Source organism: Onychostoma macrolepis, chromosome 20, assembly GCF_012432095.1.
Source record: "Onychostoma macrolepis isolate SWU-2019 chromosome 20, ASM1243209v1, whole genome shotgun sequence".
Lineage (NCBI taxonomy): Eukaryota > Metazoa > Chordata > Actinopteri > Cypriniformes > Cyprinidae > Onychostoma > Onychostoma macrolepis.
Genome location: NC_081174.1, coordinates 14,689,572 through 14,711,079, shown reverse-complemented (window position 1 = coordinate 14,711,079; position 21,508 = coordinate 14,689,572). Strand labels below are relative to the sequence as shown.

At 39.4% G+C, this 21,508-nt stretch overlaps 2 protein-coding genes across 3 annotated transcripts in view; one reads left to right on the top strand and one right to left on the bottom strand.

The window, feature by feature from the left end:
* The window catches only part of scfd2 (sec1 family domain containing 2), a 131,993-nt gene extending 129,915 nt beyond the window's left edge, over window positions 1-2,078 (bottom strand). The window contains exons 1-2 of the mRNA XM_058755614.1: window positions 1,023-2,078; window positions 18-186 (exon numbers count right to left, since the gene is read on the bottom strand). Coding sequence (XP_058611597.1) covers window positions 18-186; window positions 1,023-1,836 — 983 coding nt within the window. The 5' untranslated portion in view covers window positions 1,837-2,078. The remainder of the gene's footprint in view (window positions 1-17; window positions 187-1,022) is intronic.
* A 136-nt stretch (window positions 2,079-2,214) lies between these two features.
* The window catches only part of fip1l1a (FIP1 like 1a (S. cerevisiae)), a 41,975-nt gene continuing 22,681 nt past the window's right edge, over window positions 2,215-21,508 (top strand). For both annotated transcript variants that reach the window (XM_058755615.1, XM_058755616.1), the window contains exons 1-10: window positions 2,215-2,556; window positions 4,186-4,231; window positions 5,833-5,878; window positions 5,988-6,061; window positions 6,222-6,271; window positions 6,906-6,998; window positions 7,123-7,250; window positions 8,437-8,480; window positions 10,915-11,014; window positions 11,100-11,235. In XM_058755615.1, coding sequence (XP_058611598.1) covers window positions 2,487-2,556; window positions 4,186-4,231; window positions 5,833-5,878; window positions 5,988-6,061; window positions 6,222-6,271; window positions 6,906-6,998; window positions 7,123-7,250; window positions 8,437-8,480; window positions 10,915-11,014; window positions 11,100-11,235 — 787 coding nt within the window. In that variant the 5' untranslated portion in view covers window positions 2,215-2,486. The remainder of the gene's footprint in view (window positions 2,557-4,185; window positions 4,232-5,832; window positions 5,879-5,987; window positions 6,062-6,221; window positions 6,272-6,905; window positions 6,999-7,122; window positions 7,251-8,436; window positions 8,481-10,914; window positions 11,015-11,099; window positions 11,236-21,508) is intronic.

Genomic DNA, 21,508 nt, shown 5'->3' with positions numbered 1-21,508 from the left:
AGTGTAAATGCTCTTACTGGTTCTGTGCCAAGCAGCCTGGTGCCAAGATGCCCTTGGTATCAGTTGTCTGCTTCAGGTGTGTGAGCTCCAGCATGTCCACCTGAACGTCAGTCACATGACCTGGCAACTGTCTCAACACGGATAGGATTTTCTCAACCAGATTGTCCCCATGGTGGCCAACAGCTCCTATATATCAGGCAAAAGAGAATCAGATGAAAAAGTAAATAGGTTTTGAAAGGACATAGAACAAGTTACACTGTGTTATATGCCGCCATGATGTGACATATTAAGAAAAGACACCACAGATTTCAACATATTTTCCCAGTTGTTTAATCACAGAACAGACAGTTGCTTAACATTACAAATTCTGTAAGGGTACATTTAAATATGCAAATGAGGCATTATCTAATAAAATGTGCACTAATTTGAATACATGTCCAGAACGGAAATCTGAACATTGGATAAATCCAGATTCATAATTCTTGTTTCAATTTATTCAGAGGGAATTTTGGATATATCTTTGTATCATGCCATAAATCGCAATATAATTCCAACAACCAGGAAAAAAAGGAACATTATTCACAATATTTTAGGAAAAAAACGTTATCAGGTGAATGATCCCCTTTTTTATATATAAATAAATAAAACATTTGAATAAAAAACAATGATTACGGTTCATGTGTTAAATAAGTTTGATTTAGGTAAGTATTAAGAAAGTGGTGAATTTTGTGCAGGAGAAAAAAAAAAACTAATTATGTGAAAACTGCCTTGAAAGATACGCATTGTAATTGAAGTCTACTGATGTAAGCAGATAAAGTGTAATAAAATAAATACTTAAATGTGTATTTTGGTTATTTTCTTTCCACTAGTCTGAAAGAGGACATGTTATGGAAGTCAAACAATCCAAAATCTCAAAATTGACCATTGCATAAAAATAAATAAATAAAAAATACAATGATTTAGTCTGTAGTGTCTTTACTCAGGTACTAATGATTGAATATATTACAGTATTTAGACCACACCTGTAAGATCAAGAGTTCTGTCAATAAACACTATTGATGCTTTATTGGGGGCTGACTTCCTCCTGTTTTTGGCCTGTGGATGACTGGCCAGTTCCCCTGCGATCAGACGGCTCATCGGACCCACAGAAAAGCTCTCCTCACGGGTACTGATGAAATCAAACAGGGCGTTGAGGGCTGATGCGAGAGATTTAACCTGAATCTGTAACTCAGGTGGGAGAGAGTGCATATCCACATCCATCAGACTCCCAAATCGTTTTTTCTCTGGCCTCTTCTCATTGATGGCCTCAAGATCCACTTCCATTAAAGGGAAAAGTTCAGAGAAAGCAGGCAAAAGGTGGAGCTGTTGTGTCAGAGGCGCAAAGACCACAGGAGCATGCATGACCTCAGCGGTATAGTTCATATCACCCATCCACTCACACAGTTTCTCTTCAAACTGCTCAAACACCGGGTTCCCCTCCAGATCAGTAGTCACATTATTCGCAAGCAGGTGAATGGAGTGAGGAACAGTTGTGAAAACCACGCAGTACTGGAAGTTACTGAGGGAAATTATGTCTTTGATAATGTCTGCGGTTCTACCTTTCAGCACGGAGCTGATCACAAACACAGCTTTGGGTTCATTCTGTCCGCCTGCCTCAAAGCTTGAGAACTGTTTGATGTTTCGAGCTCCAGCCTCAAACAGAAGCGCAGCTCCTCCGTTCCAGTGCAGACTCTCCGAGCACCGATCATCCATGAAAACAACAGCCTTTTTTACCTTTGACAGCACTTTTTCCCACGTCTGACCGGGAAAAGACATGACTCCATCCGTGGGCAACATATTTCCGCAAATGCTGGGGTTTTAAATTGAGACGAACGATATCAACAGCAGAACTGTCAAACAGTCACCATTCAAAACAAACCCATGTGAGTCTCTCGAAGGTGACGTGGCGCAGAGGCGTCGCGATAATAATGCGTCATAGTATAACGCAGCTGGGAGTTTTGAAAAGTCGAGTACCGTATAATATAAATAATTCTTTATCCATTCTTTTACCCATTTTACAATAAAAATAGGCCACTATTCATTCTTTAACAGCAACATAAAAAGCAAAGCAAAAAAGACCGACTGCAAAGACTTATCCGTTGATTTACAACACACAACGTGGGCTATTTACTTATCAAGATGCTGATATACCATTTTATATATTTAAAAAAAAATAAAATAAAATAAAAACACGTTCAAATGTGTGTACTGATGTGTTGATGTTGAACTTCCTGCGGGTCTCTCACACGTGCGCGTGCAGTGAGATGTGTCTCTTTGGTAACGCGCACCTGCTACACCAGCACGCGGCGTGTCACTGTGACAGCTGTGACTGTAACCCCCTAAAACTATTATCACACCACGCGAACTTACTTTATCGAACTCGGTGAATCGTTGAGTTAAACTGAGCCTCTGATCTCAAAGCAAAAGCGCAAAAACCGGAGGTGATCATGTCCACAAGAGAGGTAGAGAAAACAGCTGATGAGAGCACTGATGACGAGACGGACTGGCTTTATGGAGGTGAGAAATAAACGTACTGATGATCCAACTTTAAAACTGTCTGAAGCGATTCAGGAAGGCAAATCAAGCGTCCTCGTGAAAGGAATAAGCACCAGACCAACTACCAAATCCAAAAGCACACTTTTCGAAGCAGGGATCTGACCTTATAAGTTTATTACACCAGAGACCGTTATTTATCCAGCTGCACGCGTCTCATAACATTTACTTTCAAATCAACCCTTACAGAGAACATATGGTATGAATACATTTACACCAAAGACTATTTGTTGATTTTGATTGCTTCCATTGACCTCATTTGTAAGTCGCTTTGGATAAAAGCGTCTGTTAAATGACTAAATGTAATGTAAATGTAAAGACTATATAAAATACCCTTAAATGGATTTGGATTTACACACACACCTAGCATAACATGTAGTAAGTGCTGCTGCATTAAAAGTAGCTGATCAAAGTTGGACAGCTTTAATAAAAAATAAATAAATAAAAAAATCATATTCAGGGTGTTTTTTTTTTTATTATTATTTTATTTTCAGTACCAAATATGGAAGAGGACATGACATACTGTATAATGAGATGAATCTGAGAAAAGAAAAATCAATGTAAAAATATACAATAGAGTTTTAAAATAGTCTTTCAATTGATCCGTTCATATAACATGGCAGCATTTTAGATGATGAAATTGATTCCTCCATGCTAGTGCTGTCAAATGATTAATCGCGATTCGCATCCAAAATAAAAGTTTTTGTTTGCATAATATATGTGTGTATATTTATTATGTATATAAATACAAACACATGCATGTAAAAAAAAATGTTTATATATGAAATATATTTATATAAAATATAAATATATAAATGTATATACATGTAAATATTTTTAAAATATATACTGTATGTGTATGTATTTATTTATACATAATAAATATACACAGTACACATACATGTATTATGTGAACAAAAACTTTTATTTTGGATGCGATTAATAGTTTGACAGCACTACATCTAACCAATTATACCAAATATTTAAAAAGAAATCCTTTTCTGAGTATATGAAATCAATGAGATCAATAAGAACATTATCGCAGTTTTATGATTAAAAAAAAAAAAAAAAAAGTAGTGTTTATTTTTTTTTTTTAATTGTGGGAGGCAAAATATATAATGCACCATAATACAACGATGATTGATAGAGATGGACAAATAAATATTCCACAAAAACCTGATGTATCATATTCAGTACTCTCAGTTTATCATGATTTTTCGTAAACAACAAAAAAAGTTTCAGTCCAGTAAGTGTTCATCTTCAAATATTACTAACAATAAAAAGTTATTACATTTACTTAATAAAATTCACACACACACCATCACCTGAAAGTGGACATTTTTAGAATTACACTAAAAGGCCTTTTTAATAATAAAAAAAAGTAGAAATTATCAGATGACAGAAAGCTTATGATCATTTTGATAATTTAGATGCCTTACACATTTTGCATGTCAAATATTATAGAGTATTTAATTAAAGAGTAAATATTCATAGGGTTAAAAACAATATAGCAATAACTATAAAATTCTTAAACTGTCTGTTTCCATGTGAAAACAAATCTTGTGCTAATCTCTACTTCTTTATCATAAATAGATGACAATTTTGTTGAAGAAGAAACAACAGAAAAGGAAGTGTTCAGGTGAGTGTGCCCAAGAAAATATCTTTAGCTGTTGATGAGTTTCCAATGAGAAAGTTGATGGAGTAGAACTTAGAAAATAGTTTTTAATGTTTTAGCAATTTTTTGCTAACCAAACTTTTGTAGACTACACAGTTCACAACTGCATGGAAAAGGCAGAAATATAGAGTAAAAACTGGTGCAAAGACCTTTGGATTAATTATTGCAGTATTTTGTTGACATCTTCTATAGCTTTAATCAGGCAGTGATTTATTAATCTTCTTCAAAATGTCTGTTTTCCTTTTTTTTAAGCATTATGAATCAGCTCTTCCTCACATTTGATTTCATTTGCATTTACAAATCAGCATTTACTCTAATACATGTCCCTAACACAAACACACGTACATAAACATTTAAACTCTCTGCCGTTTTGGGATTTTCTGCTCCTGGCAACGTCAGTAACTTTCAGGTCACTTTAGCCCTGGCCTCTTTTGCATTTGAAATGAGTTTACAAGACCTAATGGTGTGCCGACTCAGATCAAGAGAGACTGACACATTTATTTCCTGTTAGGGCAAGTAGTGTTTTACAAATGAAGCGTGTACATTTAATGCCCGTTTCACCGCTTAGTAATGACCATGCATGCACATTAGCGGTATATGTGACACGTCTTTGCCGATAGACCTCTTTGCAAAAATGCTCCGAAAGCAGATCAAGCCATGCGTGTCTGATGAAACTCTTCAGACGCTTGTTAAATTCAGCACTGGATGTGCACAGTATAAGCTCTTCTTGTGTGCTCACTGGAGTAGGAATGAGAAGGAATATTAACCATTGTTTTATTCCTCTGCTTCCCAGCATTGCACAGAGACGTGTTAGCTGTTTCGTGGAGTTGACGCAGCGTTTTTTATCGGTTGGATTGCTTCACCTTCATTAGAGTCGGGGCAAAACTCAAACCCAAGCGAGAATTTTCCCTCACGTTGCATTGGCCTTAAATAAGCCTGATGAGGCCGCAGTGATATAGGCCTCACTTAAACTAATGTAGGCCTGCAGCTAAAGATGTGCTTGTAAATTGATCCTCCTGATTGCCCATATTTGCTGAGTGTAAAAGCCTTTTTATTGTTCTGTAGCATCAATTAGTGCATGTGATTAAATCAGACAGACAGATGAAGCTGACAGGAAGTCTGTGCATCCAAAGGAAAATTAAGTTTCTTCTGCAGAGCACACACCTGATCTCTGCTGACAGTTAAATTAAGAATGTGTTTCGTTAGTTAGTATTTTAATACACTTAATATATAGAAATTATACTTTATTTATTTTTTTTATATCTATAATATCAAAATTAGTTTTAAGGTTTTTTTTTTAGTCGTAGTAGTCGTAGTATTCTATTTAAACTGATTTGATGAAATATGGCACAAAATTTGTTTTTGTTAATTCAAATTTAAATTAAAAAAAATAATTAAAAATAATTTTGCTTTAAACCACTTTTCATCTCGTTCCTGAACTGTCATTTAGTTAAATCCATTTCATATATTTGCCTAGTTTGAAGAATCTTATTTTTGTGATCATTCAACATGCAGTATTTTATAATCTAATTGGTTAACTATAAACATATATCTCACTTCTGCAGTGCTCTGATTGGTGATGTGGATGGCATGAATGGACTCAATTACCAGGTGCTCATTTTAGCAAAACATATTTTAAACTTGTTTATATCGGTTAGCCATGATAATGTAATGCATATTCATTTAACAAACAGTTATTTCTTGTTTTTTCCTCTCAAAGGAAAGTGAATCAGACAGTGATGATGATGTCTGTGTGACCATCGGTGACATTAAAACAGGCGGATCTCAGGGCTCGTGAGTAATTCAGTCAGAAGTTTGGACAATTTTAGTTATATATGTCATTGTGTCAAGTCTTCTCATGTCAACCAGAGATACTGATGACATCTTAAAGTATTCTGGGTCTAATAAATTGTTATAATGATGCTTAACGATCTGTTTGTGGTTTGCTCTGTAGGTCATTTGGTTCCAGTTCCATCAGTCTGAACATAAAGACCTCTGTATCAGGTAATAAAGATGTTCAGTTCATTGAAGTGCAAAACATTTTTAAATATTATAAGCTCATATTATGTGTGCCCCCAAATTCTTTGTGCAGTTCCGTTACTGCATTATTTATTTATTTATACTTAATATTATGACCCTCAAAAAGTAATATCATTTTGACCTTTTCTACAGCATGGTGGGCAAAAAGTAAATAGTCTTATTTCTCAGTTTTTGCGAATATTGTAATATTGTCATGGTGAACTCCTTCACCATTACCAAAGTTAAATGATCAATAAAAGTTAATAATTAAATAATTCATACAAAATATAAATTATTGATAACACCTCCTTCTCACGCCTCCTGTTAGATTGCTTATAAACACCATAAGTGTCATTCCACATTTAAAATTAATCACAAATATTATTAAACTTATAGACATTTCAATTCAAAAACTTTAAATATTTCCAATAATATTTATAATGAAATACATATTCTATATTTTATGATTCTTAAATTACCACTATGCATTCCTGAAGAAAGTTTAAATTTAAGCCTGACTGAACTGTGCTGCTGAGAATCCCTTTAGGACGTTTTTCTGGGTTTGGTTTGATCTGTGTGTGGGAATCCAGCCTCTAAAGTCTTATCTTCTGTGAGTCAGGCTCCAAGTCCAGAGGGCTGGATCTGGATGCTGAAGGCAATGTCCTGCAGGTGGATGTGGAGTCCTTTGAGGAGAAGCCATGGAGGAAGCCAGGTGCAGTTGATTGCGTTAAGATGTGTGAAGTGTGTGTGTGTGTGTGTGTTAGTCTACCTCAGATTCAAATATACCATTTTCTCAAGTACACACTCTTAACAGAATGTGTTGTGTATAAATGCAGGTGCAGATCTGTCTGACTACTTTAACTATGGTTTTAATGAGGACACCTGGAAGGCATACTGTGACAAACAGAGACGACTACGTATGAGCCTAGAGATCCTGAGCCTGGGGTCATCAAGCAAAATAATGGTACATTTAGCATAACTAAAATATGCCCTTACTTCTATCATGATGGTTCATACTAATATGTTGATAATTGCTGTGACAGGGCATTTACTGTGGTTGCAGACTTGCTAGCTCTGTTCCAAAGACCAGTGGGTTACTTAGCTGCCTACATAGACAGCTGGCGTCTAAGGAAGCTTCCTAACTTTCATGAAACCTCATAATCATTGCAAAAATTAACCATAGTTTTATTATAGTAAAAGTGTAGTAACCATGGTTTTTCAGCGTATTAAATACCATTTGTTTAACCAAAGTTCTACTACAACTACCATGGTTAAACTGTGGTTAGTGTAGCCAAACCATGGTTAATTTGTTGTTACCATGGTTTTGAGGGGTTTTTTTGTAGTAAAACCACGCTTAATTTTTGTAAGGGAAGTAACTGATTTGGAACTCTCATTACATATTCTATTGTAATTGTACAGTACTATTATATTTGATCATGGAACTTAGCTAGTTTTATTATATATACATATAAAAAGCACTTCATTTCAACAAATGTATTATCAGTAAAGACACTGCATCCAATGTTTCCGCCATGTTTTCTTACTGACGCCCTCAACCCAGAAACTTAGGGCTCAAAGAAAATGAGTTTACCACTCATAATTACAACTTTGTAGTGGTGTTCATGTGCACTCAACTCGTAAATGTAATGTTTTCGACATGACTTGAATGCATTTGCAATTGTTTCAGGCAGTTTGACATTAGCATGTTGCTAAGCTAATGGCACAATAATCATTTACAATCAATTAATTACAAACAATAATCAATTACAAACATAAAAATATATAGCAGAGTAGACACAAATATTGGGCAAATGTTATTTATTTTATATTTTCTTTTATTATAATATTTATTATAATTTTATGTTATTTTCTGAAAATTTTTTTTGCCTCGTCTGCCAGATTTTTGTCACTGAGCTCAGTGCAGTGCATTCTGTGAACTGCACTTTAGAATTTGGCTAAAACAATATATCCTAGGCGGAGACAGCTTACTGGATTCTTACCTTTTGGAACAACTTTTACTTTGGAAGTGCCTATGGCGACTTAAAATGCTGCTTCTTTAGGCAGCTCATGAGATTTTGGAACACCTGTGTATGTAGAATGAGTGTGTATACGTATAAATGTGTTCTTTCTCACTCTCTCTCTCTCTCCAGGTTCATCAGAATTCTAGTAGTGATCTGTCAGAACACTCATCCAGGTACATCAACTCTTTATCAAACACATCAGTATGAACCAATGAAACCAAACAACCCATTCACACACATTACATACATTTTAATTCTTGGAACAACATAAGGGAGAACATATGATAACAGAATTTTCATTTTTTTGGTAAACTATCCCTTTAAAACACTTTAGTTAGCCAACATTTTAATTTAAAGGGTCTTTGGCTCGAGTCCTAAAACTATTTAAAAGCAATTTCAGAGTATTTTAAAGTGTTTTCCTAGTGGAGTGAATGTGACCGTCTTTCTTCCAAAATCATTCCATGCACGGATGCAAATTACAGGCTATAATCAGCCGACTGTAAGCAGTCATATAAATTGATTAAATTGATCTTAAAGGTGTACCAATGAAGCATCTTATGTGTTGTCAGAGAAGGCTAGTCAGCCTTTGCATACAACGTGCAGCAAATTTAAAAAAAAAACTGTATCAAGAATTGTTAATGAAGAGTCAGTAGAATGACTATACTTTGTCATTTCTGTTGCTGTTTTCTGTATTTTTGTTCTTAAATCAGTTGAATTGTTTGGTGTAAGGGCAGGGTAGCACTCTTAATGGCTGCTTATTTACTGTGCGTGCCAGCCATGTTCCCAGAAACAGCATCATTATGTGATAATGGCTTTCTGCTGTTGTCCCAAATGCGCCGTACTCATATTATCATCCCTGTTTATGCCGGTTTTAATTTTTTCATTTTTTCCACTTGATTTCTATCAGCTCTTGTTTTTTGTTCTCCCCTGAAGAAAACATCCTGACTGTTGAAACCTCCTAATATTTCACTATTACTTTTCTATGAGACACAACACAAATACACACACACCATGGTTCAGTCCTGGTGGTCCAGACTGCCTTTGGTCCTGGGTAGGAGTTAGCGGGGGTGATTTTTAATCAGCCGTTCCTTGAACTTCTTCTCGATCGGTTGAAGGTTATGCCTCGCTCAGGGGGATGTGTATGAACCGGAGCATTCAAGGGTAAAGCAACAGTCCGGCTTTCATTATTACACATACACGCACAGATAGGATGCAGGAGTCAGTCACAGTACACCCGTTTAAACACGGAGCATGATGTGGCATTTTCAGAATCAAACGGGCCTTAACAGAGATTGTCATTCAATCTTGTTCAGCCCCATTAAAATGCAATGAGTTCACATGAGTTCATGTTCATATTCAGGTACAGCTTGACTGCATGCTCCATGAATAGGAGTTAAAGTCAGCATGACTGAGTGCTTCTTATTGATTTTATTGTGAACGAAACGACGATCTATGTTTATATTTTATTCTTTAAAACAGTTTAGAAATCTAGTTTAATCTAGAACTAATGTCTTTTTAATTTCTTCGCAGAAATGCATTTAGAATTTAATTTAAGTGTAAAACATTTTAATGAGGGAAAATTACTGAATGCACCTTTAAAGGGATAGTACACCCAAAAATTCATCATTATCACTTACTTGCCCTCACGTCATTCCAAACTGGTACAGGCTTTTTTTCTTCTTCTGTGGAACATAAAAGAAGATATTTTACGAATTGTCTGTATTTTTCTTCAGTCTATGCAATTGCAGTCAATGGTACGCAAAACTGTTTGGTTACCAGCATTCTGAAAATATCTTCTTTTTTGTGTGTAAATGATAGAAGAACTATCCTTTTAAATGAAGGAATGTGTCTAAAATGTTTACTGCATGACGTACATTGCTAAAATTAAAAATACAGAGAATATGCGATGAGAGCAGACTGCAGAGCCAGGGCTGGGGTGTGAATTTTTTATGTGTCCTTTTTCTATAAAATCATGAGAGGGTAGCACTTAAATCCACTGTCGTGTCTGCTGAAAGTAGGTGAAACACCAGAAGTGTGTCAATTTCAGGCTTTTACATTTGAATGTGTTTTTTTCACTGTCCCAAACTTCACCAGCAAAACGGAAACAATAAGAGAAACTTCTGCAGACAAGCTGGCCGTGTTACTTAGAGACTCTTGAATGCTTACTTTTCTTGCAGCATGCATAATGTTTAATGCAGTATTAATGTGCTCTGTTCTATCTGATTAATTTTTAGTGACTGAAATAGGTTATTGCCTAGTTCATTTGTGCATTACTTGAGAGTATTTGTAGCCTTGTTTCAGGGGACTTGAAGATTTATGAATGGTGACGACTACCAAACATTCGCGCAAGTGTGTAACTGCTGTGTGTACATGAGCTAAAAATATTGTCGAGCACATCAGAGGAGATTTCCCAGATCTGCAGGAAAATAGCATTGACTGAGATTGTGTGCGATTGTGTGTGTGCCAAGTGTCCTATAGCACAAAAAAGAACCAGGATCTTTTGTGTTCAGCTTGCAGTGTGCAGCGCACATTTCATCCTCCTCACTCACACATATGGACTCAACATAATGATCTGACTTTGATTTATGTGTGTGGGTGTGAATGCAGGAAGTCGAGTGGTTCGATCAATGTTATCGGAGGACAAGCAGGGACCATCAGTCGAGTGGAAGGCAGAAGACGTCACAGCGCTGATGAAAATAACATCAAGGTGTGTTTTTGCGTGCTTGATGGACACAAAGAGTGAATCACTATAAATAGTAGAGTACTGATCTCACATATCTGTGTGATTTCAGGTCGTGTCCGAGCAGTCCTCAGACACAGAGCTATCTTCCCCAAAGCTGTTGCCCTTCTTTCCTCCCAATATCCCACCTCCACCTTTCCCTCCACCCTCCATCGGCACCACACCACCCCTCATACCACCACCACCCGGTATGTGCTGTACACTCATGCACACTCACTTGTGTCAGCAGAAAAGGGACGGGTCTGTGCGTGTGTGTAGTGATGTAGTAGCATGTGAATGTTACGACATTGCAGGTTTTTCTTCAGCTTGTCCTTGAGCAAAATTTCACTTCTAATAGTTCCAAAATCAAGCAGAACACATCAGACAGTGACACAGTGCAGCATATTAACCAGCTTATTAAATGTAAATCAGATTATTCTCATAACCAGCGGGTCAATCCTCATAATACTATTAATAAGATTAAATTAAACAGGGCTCGAAATTAACTTTTTTACTTGGTAGCACTGGTGCTCCCAACTTTAAAAAGTTAGGAGCACCAGCAAAAATTTAGGAGCACCCACCAAAAATTAATGAGCGCCATAACTACAAATGAACTTTAATGCAGATTGGTTAATATATTAGCTGTCAATCACCCAGTCACTGCTTTCCGCTGTTAGGTGACAGGGAGCTATAACTACTGCGGGAAATGCAAAGGGCTGAAGAAGAGAGAAAATGAAAAGAAACACTGACAGATTTCTTTCGTAAACCACCTAAATGAATCTGAGTTTGGTTAAACACAGAGAGAGAGCTCCTCTTTGGCGAGGGTTAGGATGGTGTATGCCGTGTTAAATTTTACATTCAGCTCTGCCAATTGCGCAGAACGGCTGGCAGCTAGGGGTGTGCAATATTGACAAAAAATGATATCTCGATATTTTCTAGGATTTTATCGATAATGAGAATTAGACGATATTTTGCTTGGGTTATTGTGCTGATCTTGTGTTATTGTGCTGGTAGTCTTAAGGACTACCGTGGACAGCTGATGTTCTTCATATTCTGTGTGGTGGTCAGTTCACAGCAGTGATAGAAATTAATCTTTTCCAATAAGTTTAAATAGATTTTTACCTTTTATGGTCATTTTCACAATTAAGCCATTTTTTCTAAAAGTGTGCATCATAATTTGAGTCAAATTCTTACATTTAATCAGTCAATTAGGATAATAAGACATTTAGACATTTCAACCAAATGAAATCAGTATCAACAAAATTCATCTTTGAATTTGAATTTCTGAAGTGGCATTTAGATGCACTTACACCCTGCTTAATGCAGGACATGAATGCATTTAACCTGCAGTTACACATGCATATATAATGTTTTAATACTGTAAACATAAAACGTTGAATACTGATATTTGAAATTATTTAATAAAAAATTAAAAGATACTTTAAATGTGAAGTAGGTGGCATCAAGTCACTGTTAATAAGTGAGTCACTGCGATTGAACTGAATCATTTAAACGGTTGATTCATTCAGGAACGAAACGAAACTCCGTTATGTTGCTCAGAGACGCGAAACAGTGCTGTGGCTTTGTTTGGAATTATTTTTGTTGTCGAAATGGAGCAAAAACAGGAAATATGGTGTCTACAACATAAGTCTCTTAATATTAACTTCTCGTTTATTGAACTGTTGTATAAAATCATCAATATCACATTTGTAATCATGCTGATTTTTGGAGGAAAAAACGGCACTGTTCGTGTGATATTATGCATGCGTAAGCATAGTATACCTGTGTGCCACGCGATATTTCCCTCAGATTTAATTTCCTTCAGGAAAGCAAAAGCGAATTTTCTGTGCCCGAGAAAGCATATTCTGTGCCTTCTCAGCGATATTTTTCTCGAGCAGTGTTTAACTCCTCTTCGCGGATGCGATGAGTCATCGGAGATTTAAGGAACCATGTAGCAGGTTTATCACAGCAGGGGACACCCATGACAGGTGCGTTGTGTGCCTGGGCCTGCATCACGCGCAGGCGGCACTTAGCGGCCTGTCGACATGTCCCAACTGTGACAGCCTGCGACTGAAAGTTCTGTGCTCGAGGGTAGAAGTTTTCTCCAAGGTCGCCCCCGCGTCCAACCCCCGCCGAGGCGCCGCACGAGGCGATGGCTTGGGGCGACATGTGCGACCCCGTGAGGACAGTGCTGCACTGGAGTTTTCTCCATTTCGCTCACTCTCCCCCATTCGAGTGCAAGAGGTCGGCAGAAACTTCGTGGAGCCCATTGTTTTTGCTGACGAGGATCTACGGCCTGCCCCGGAGGCCTACAGTGCAATCTCCTTCGGCTGTGGGCTGTATGACGACAACGTTTTGTCCTTCGCGGCCTCGGAGTCGGATTTACTGGCCAACAAATGTGGATCTCTCCCTCTCACTCGCGCGGTGGATAAGCTGGGGCTGGATTGGGAGGCGGACGCGGCCCAGGCCCAGTCCCAATCTAAGCTGGACGACCGTTTCCTAACTAGCCGTGCACCTGCTCAGCCCCGTAAACCGCTCCCCTTCTTCCCGGACCTCCACCAGGAGGTTTCGAGGTCCTGGAAGCAGCCGTTTTCAGCGCGCATCACAAACGCCGCAGCCGCTGGAATTCGCAAGCTTTCCATGCTCGGAAATTCTAAGGGGCTATAGAAGAGGTACACCAGGTTTTTACAGCCGATATTTTGTTGTGCCCAAAAAAGATGGCGGCTTACGACCGATATTGGATTTACACCGTTTGAATCTTGCACTCAGAACGAGCAAATTCAAGATGTTGACGGTGAAATCTCTTCTGTCTCAGATTCAACCAAACGACTGGTTTGTCACGATCGATCTGAAGGATGCATATTTTCATATTCAGATCATCAAGTGACACAGGAAGTTCCTCAGATTCGCTTTAGAGGGCAAAGCGTATCAATACTGTGTTCTTCCTTTCGGATTAGCCCTGGCTCCACGAACCTTCACGAAATGCATGGTAGAGGTTTTCACGGGTCCAAAAATTCATACCCGAACCCGAAGAGACCCGTAAATGTGCTGCACCGAACCGACCCGGACCCGTATTTTATTTGAAAGTGGGACCCGAACCCATGCAGACCCGAGAAATGCCTTAAATGTACTACCCGGACCCGACACGGACCCGACCATTATTCGAAAGTTGGAAAAAAAAAAAAAAAATCCCTTACTACTGTTAGTAGCCTTCTCCCTGACTGCGATACATGCAATCCTCCTAGTCAATAAATTTCCATCCATGTTAGCTGTTCGTTCCTCTCTATTGCTGACTGAAAGAGCCTTCTTAATCCACTGATTATTGGATTATTGCTTTAAAAGTCTACATGCTGTCACGGTCAGTGACGGATGACTAATGCAACTTCGCAGTTTTTTTTTTCTTTCTCCATCTCGAGTCAACTTAGACTGTTGCGTTTGCACAACAATAACGATACTTTTTGTTGGTTGTAATAAAGACTCGGAGCAATTATTTTTTTAGCAAAAAACATGCAGAACAAGAAGTGCGTTACACTTTACTGCGTGCGTGTTCAATAACAGGTGCGTCTCTTCGTCAGTTTTGTTCATGATCACCGTCGGTGTGCAGTAGGCTACATTAACTCCGCCCGCGCTCTGCTTCTGGCGGCTGAGGTAACACGTGTTTTTGTTTTTTTTCTTTCACCTCATTTCCCGCTCACAATTGTCTCATCCGAATTTTACAAACTGCAAGTTACAAAACACACGCATGCTGACTGACACGGATCACTGACGGGTGCGGTGTTCTCCGATCGACTCGGGTATTACACACAATGTTAAACAGACCCGGGACCCGAAGTAATAGATTGGGACCCGACCCGGACCTGTACCCGGACCCGGCTGACCATTTAAAATATAGACCCGAACCCGTACGGGTCCCGGGTCGGGTCCCAGGTCCTCAGGTCTCGGGTCCTCCGTGAAGATCTCTAATGCATGGACGCAGTTCTGGCCCCGTTGCGGTTCCAGGGCATTCGTGTGCTAAATTACCTGGACGATTGGCTGGTATTAGCGCAATCACAGACTCAAGCACGCTCTCACCAAGATTTCGTGCTACATCATCTAAGCAGCCTGGGCTTACGCACGAATCTCCAAAAGAGTGTTTTGATCCCTTGCCAACGGATAACTTTTTTGGGGATAGATCTGGATTCTCGCGCGATGAGGGCACGATTGTCTCCCCCGCGCGTTCAGTCATTCACGTCATGCCTTCGCCACTTCAAAGAAGGCCGTACAGTGACGGTGAGTTTGTGCCTCAGACTTTTGGGTCTAATGGCTCCAGCGTCCCCTGTAATCCATCTAGGCTTACTTCACATGCGCCCATTTCAATGGTGAATAAAAAATCCTTTGGCTTTTCCCCGTTGTCATCCGCATCGAACGATTTCAGTGACACGGAGGTGTGTTCTGACGTTAGAGACCTGGACGTCATCCAAATTTCTCCAAAGAGGAGTTATTTTGGGGACCTGTTTTCGCTGCGAGACTGTCACGACGGAGGCGTCATTGACAGGTTGGGGGGCTGTTTGTCAAGGACGCCCAGCCCACGGAACATGGACGGAAGCACAGCGAGGGTGACACATAAACAGACTGGAGCTGCTAGCGGTCTTTCTAGCTCTCCAAGATTTTTCAAAACCACTGAACGGCCGTCATGTGTTAGTCAGGACGGACAACACGACGGTTGTGTCGTATTTGAATCACCAAGGAGGATTACGCTCTCACCCCCTATGCAGGCTGGCGAGGAATGTCCTTCTGTGGACTCAGAACAGGTTTCTGTCGATCCGAGCGGTTCACGTCCCGGGGCACCTGAACTTCGGAGAGGATATGCTCTCGAGACAGAGCCTGGAGGAAGGGGAATGGAGGCTGCACCCCCAAACGGTGAGCTACATATGGCGAGTGTTTGGAGAAGCGGAAGTGGACTTATTCGCGTCAAGCACGACTACGCATTGCCCGCTATGGTTCTCCCTATCCCCCCATCGCCCCTGGGACTGGACGCTCTAGCCCACGAGAGGCCCAGAACCAGTTTGTATGCCTTTCCTACGATTCGGCAGAGTGGAGCGACTGCTGCTGGTAGCCCCGTGGTGGCCCACTCAGCTGTGGTTTGTGGAACTGATCAGTCTGTTAGCGGGCTCTCCGTGGGAGATTCCCCTCAGACAGGACATGCTGTCGCAAGCACGGGGAATGATCTGGCACCCACGGCCAGATTTATGGAAACTGTGGGTGTGGCCTCTGAGCAGAGTGAGTTAATATGTCCCGGTCTTTCAGCGGAGGCTACTGAGACTATAATTAACTCTAGAGCGGTTTCTACAAGATGTTTATATGCCTTCAAATGGAAACTGTTTACTACCTGGTGTAGACGTCATGATATGGATCCAGCTTACTGCCCCGTCACTTCAGTACTGGAGTTTCTTCAAAGCTGTTTTTCAGAGGGAATAACGCTAGCCACTCTAAAAGTATACGTGGCAGCCATATCCACTAACCACGCGTACATAGACAGTGTTTCAGTGTGCCATCATCCCCTGGTCTCTCGATTTATGCAGGGTTCACGACGGCTGTGGCCTTTCCGCCCTGCGTGAGTTCCATCATGGGATCTGTCCATTGTATTACAAGGGCTATCAGGACATCCGTTTGAGGTCTTGGAAACTGTGACTGAGAAAATCCTGACTCTAAAAACAGTCCTATTGTTAGCTTTATCCTCCCTCAAGAGAGTTGGGGATTTACAAGCTCTTTCAATCTCACCTTCATGTATGGACTTCGCACCAGGATTGGTGAAGGTTTTGCTGCGACCAAGGCCTGATTATGTTCCTAAAGTTGCTTCGAATCCTTTTCGCTTCCAGCAGGTGGTCTTGGAAGCTTTCTCCCCCACGGAGGTGGGGTCAGAATATCTAAGCCTTTGTCCTGTGAGAGTGCTGAAGATCTATGTTGATCATACAGTCCAATGGCGTGGGTCCGACCAGCTGTTCGTCTGTTTTGGGAGTAAAAATAAAGATTGTGCTGTCACAAAGCAACGCATGTCCCATTGGCTGGTTGAGGCTATATCCTTAGCCTATGAGGCGCGATGGCTCGCTTCGCCTTTAGGAATCCGAGCTCATTCCACGAGTGCGGTGGCTTCATCGCAAGCCTTCCTTAGTGGATCTTCTATGGATGATATATGTCCTTTCGGCAGGATGGTCCTCACCGAGCACTTTCGTCAAATTCTACAGCCTGGATGTGAGGACGGCCCCTGGCTCCCGGGTTCTTTCCGCTTGAGCAGATGCTTTCCTCGGATCCCAGCTACCTCGGGTACGTCAGGCGTGATGGTATAACGTTCCCATACGGTGACGTCACCACAGCATTGAAGTGACCTATGAAAGGAAACATCTTGGTTACGTATGTAACCACAGTTCCCTGAATAGGGAACGAGATGCTGCGATTCAGGCCGTACCGTACCTTTGATAGCGTTTCCTTACTCCATGAAATCTGAGCGAAATAGCGCACGGCACATAGGTATACTAAGCTTACGCATGTGTAAGGCGGTGCCAAGCGCTATTTGGCCAATAGGATTGGTGGGATGGTACAGGGCTTCAGACATTCGTCACACCAAAGGGTGTTCCCATACAGTGACGTCACCGCAGTATCTCGTTCCCTATTCAGGGAACCGTGGTAACATACGTAACCGAGATGTTTTGCAATATACTCGATAATGTCAAATCGCACATCGTTAAAAAAAAATATTTAGACATTATCGCAGCCCCTTACATGAGCATCCTGACAATTAAAGGCCTTAACGATTTAACCTGATGATCCTGAACATTTTGCCACACACTTGTCCCTGCATTTCTTGTGTCTGGCACTCTCTCTGTATTTAACCAAGCTCTCGAGCTTAAAATGTGTAGATTCGGTGGTGAATGCTGTTAGAATGCTGGTGAATTCACTTTAACAGGCTTTAAAGTGAATTCAGTGCATAGAGAAAAGTGCATTTTCATAGCGGAGCCACTCAAAGTCTTTCAACCATTTTCTCCGAAAACTGTACGCCGCCTTTTCGGCTGGTGGGTCAAAATTCACCACATGATCACTATCACCAGCACCATTATTTGTAAATTTAGGTGGTTTACAAAAGAAATCTGTCAGTGTTTCCTTTCATATTCTCTCTTCTTCAGCCCTTTGCATTTCCCGCGGTAGTTAGCTCCCTGTCACCTGTCAGCGGAAAGCAGTGACTGAGTGATTGACAGCTAATATTAACCAATCTAAAATCTGCATTAAATTTAAGAACGTAAAGATGAAGTTATGTAACGTTTGATAGAACGGCAGACTGGTCACCGTATCAGCACACAGAAGGCACATAACTGTGAATGTTTTTAGAGAAATGAAAACAGGTCACACTACAACAATTATATGCACTCGCACAAATGCTCCCAAATATATTTTGAGGTCACAGATTAAATTATGGGAGCATATGAGCCTTGTTAAAGATTTTTATGTTATGTTTCTGAATATGTTTGCTTATTAAATGTTAATATAACACATTTCTGTTCAAAAGTTTGGCGTCAATAAAAAATTGAAATTGATCAAAAGTGACAGTAAAGACATTTATAATGCTTAAAAATATTTATATTTAAAAAAAAAATTCTGTTCTTTTAAAATTAAGAAATATTTTGTATGCATCAAATCAGCATGATCTGAAGGATCATGTGACACTGAACACTGGGATATTGGCTACTGAAAATTTAGCTTTATCACAGGAATAAATTGCATTTTAAAATATATTAAAATAGAAAACAGTTATTTTAATTTTAGTGTTGTCAAACGATTAATCACATCCAAAATAAAAATAAAAATTGTTTACAGAATATATGTGTGTGTACTGTGTATATGTATTATGTATATGTGACCCTGGACCACAAAACCAGTCTTAAGTCACTGGGGTATATTTGTAGCAATAGCCAAAAATACATTGTATGGGTCAAAATGATCTATTTTTCTTTTATGCCAAAAATCATTAGGATATTAAGTAAAGATCATGCTCCATGAAGATATTTTGTAAATTTCTTACCATAATTGTATCAAAACTTCATTTTTGATTAGTAATATGCATTGCTAAGAACTTCATTTGGACATTTTTGCACCCTCAGATTCCTATCTCAGCCAAATATTGTCCTATCCTAACAAACCATGCATCAATGGAAAGTTTATTTATTCAGCTTTCAGATGATGTATAAATCTCAGTTTCCAAAAAATTTACCCTTATGACTGGTTTTGTGGTCCAGGGTCACATATATATACAGGTGCTGGTCATATAATGAGAATATCATCAAAAAGTTGATTTATTTCACTAATTCCATTCAAAAAGTGAAACTTGTATATTATATTCATTCATTACACACAGACTGATATATTTCAAATGTTTATTTCTTTTAATTTTGATGATTATAACTGACAACTAAGGAAAATCCCAAATTCAGTATCTCAGAAAATTAGAATATCACTTAAGACCAATACAAAGAAAGGATTTTTAGAAATCTTGGCCAACTGAAAAGTATGAACATGAAAAGTATGAGCATGTACAGAACTCAATACTTAGTTGGGGCTCCTTTTGCCTGAATTACTGCAGCAATGCGGCGTGGCATGGAGTCGATCAGTCTGTGGCACTGCTCAGGTGTTATGAGAGCCCAGGTTGCTCTGATAGTGGCCTTCAGCTCTTCTGCATTGTTGGGTCTGGCATATCGCATCTTCCTCTTCACAATACCCCATTTTCTATGGGGTTAAGGTCAGGCGAGTTTGCTGGCCAATTAAGAACAGGGATACCACGGTCCTTAAACCAGATACTGGTTGCTTTGGCACTGTGTGCAGGTGCCAAGTCCTGTTGGAAAATGAAATCTGCATCTCCATAAAGTTGGTCAGCAGCAGGAAACATGAAGTGCTCTAAAACTTCCTGGTATACGGCTGCGTTGACCTTGGACCTCAGAAAACACAGTGGACCAACAGCAGCAGATGACATGCCACCCCAAACCATCACTGACTGTGGAAACTTTACACTGGACCTCAAGCAACGTGGATTGTGTGCCTCTCCTCTCTTCCTCCAGACTCTGGGACCCTGATTTCCAAAGGAAATGCAAAATTTACTTTCATCAGAGAACATAACTTTGGACCACTCAGCAGCAGTCCAGTCCTTTTTGTCTTTAGCCCAGTCGAGACGCTTCTGACGCTGTCTGTTGTTCAAGAGTGGCTTGACACAAGGAATGCGACAGCTGAAACCCATGTCTTGCATATGTCTGTGCGTAGTGGTTCTTGAAGCACTGACTCCAGCTGCAGTCCACTCTTTGTGAATCTCCCCCACATTTTTGAATGGGTTTTGTTTCACAATCCTCTCCAGGGTGCGGTTATCCCTATTGCTTGTACACTTTTTCTACCACATCTTTTCCTTCCTTCGCCTCTATTAATGTGCTTGGACACAGAGCTCTGTGAACAGCCAGCCTCTTTGCAATGACCTTTTGTGTCTTGCCCTCTTTGTGCAACGTGTCAATGGTCGTCTTTTGGACAACTGTCAAGTCAGCAGTCTTCCCCATGATTGTGTAGCCTACAGAACTAGACTGAGAGACCATTTAAAGGCCTTTGCAGGTGTTTTGAGTTAATTAGCTGATTAGAGTGTGGCACCAGGTGTCTTCAATATTGAACCTTTTCACAATATTCTAATTTTCTGAGATACTGAATTTGGGATTTTCCTTAGTTGTCAGTTATAATCATCAAAATTAAAAGAAATAAACATTTGAAATATATCAGTCTGTGTGTAATGAATGAATATAATATACAAGTTTCACTTTTTGAATGGAATTAGTGAAATAAATCAACTTTTTGATGATATTCTAATTATATGACCAGCAACTGTGTATATGTGTGTATATATATATATATATATATATATATATATATATACATGTGTGTGTGTGTATTTATATATACATAATAAATATACAGAGTACACACACATATATTCTGTAAACAAAAACTTTTATTTTGGATGCGATTAATCACGATTAATCATTTGACAGCACTATTTAATTTGTAATAATATATAATGAAATATTACTGTGTTTTTAATCAAATAAATGCAGCCTTGATGAGCATAAGAGACTTATTTTGATCCATGTGGCTGGACCTTTTTTGACCAGACCAGCACAGTCAAAGGTCATGTTGATATGTTTTCATTGCACTGCATTGTACATATGGTCATCCGTAGGGCATTTGTGGTTGCCATGACAACATTTATCCAGGATGTGATTGATTCACACACATGTTGAGCAACCTGCTGTCTTCTGAGATCCTAAACATCCTAAACACATGTCTTATTGGTCTACTTAAAACGTGAACATTATTTATGCATGGTATGGTATAGCAAACAAAACTGAATCTGCCTCTATTGCCCCATGAAGTAGTTTGTTAATGTGTTTTCTGTGTTAAAATATTGCACACTGCTGTGATTCA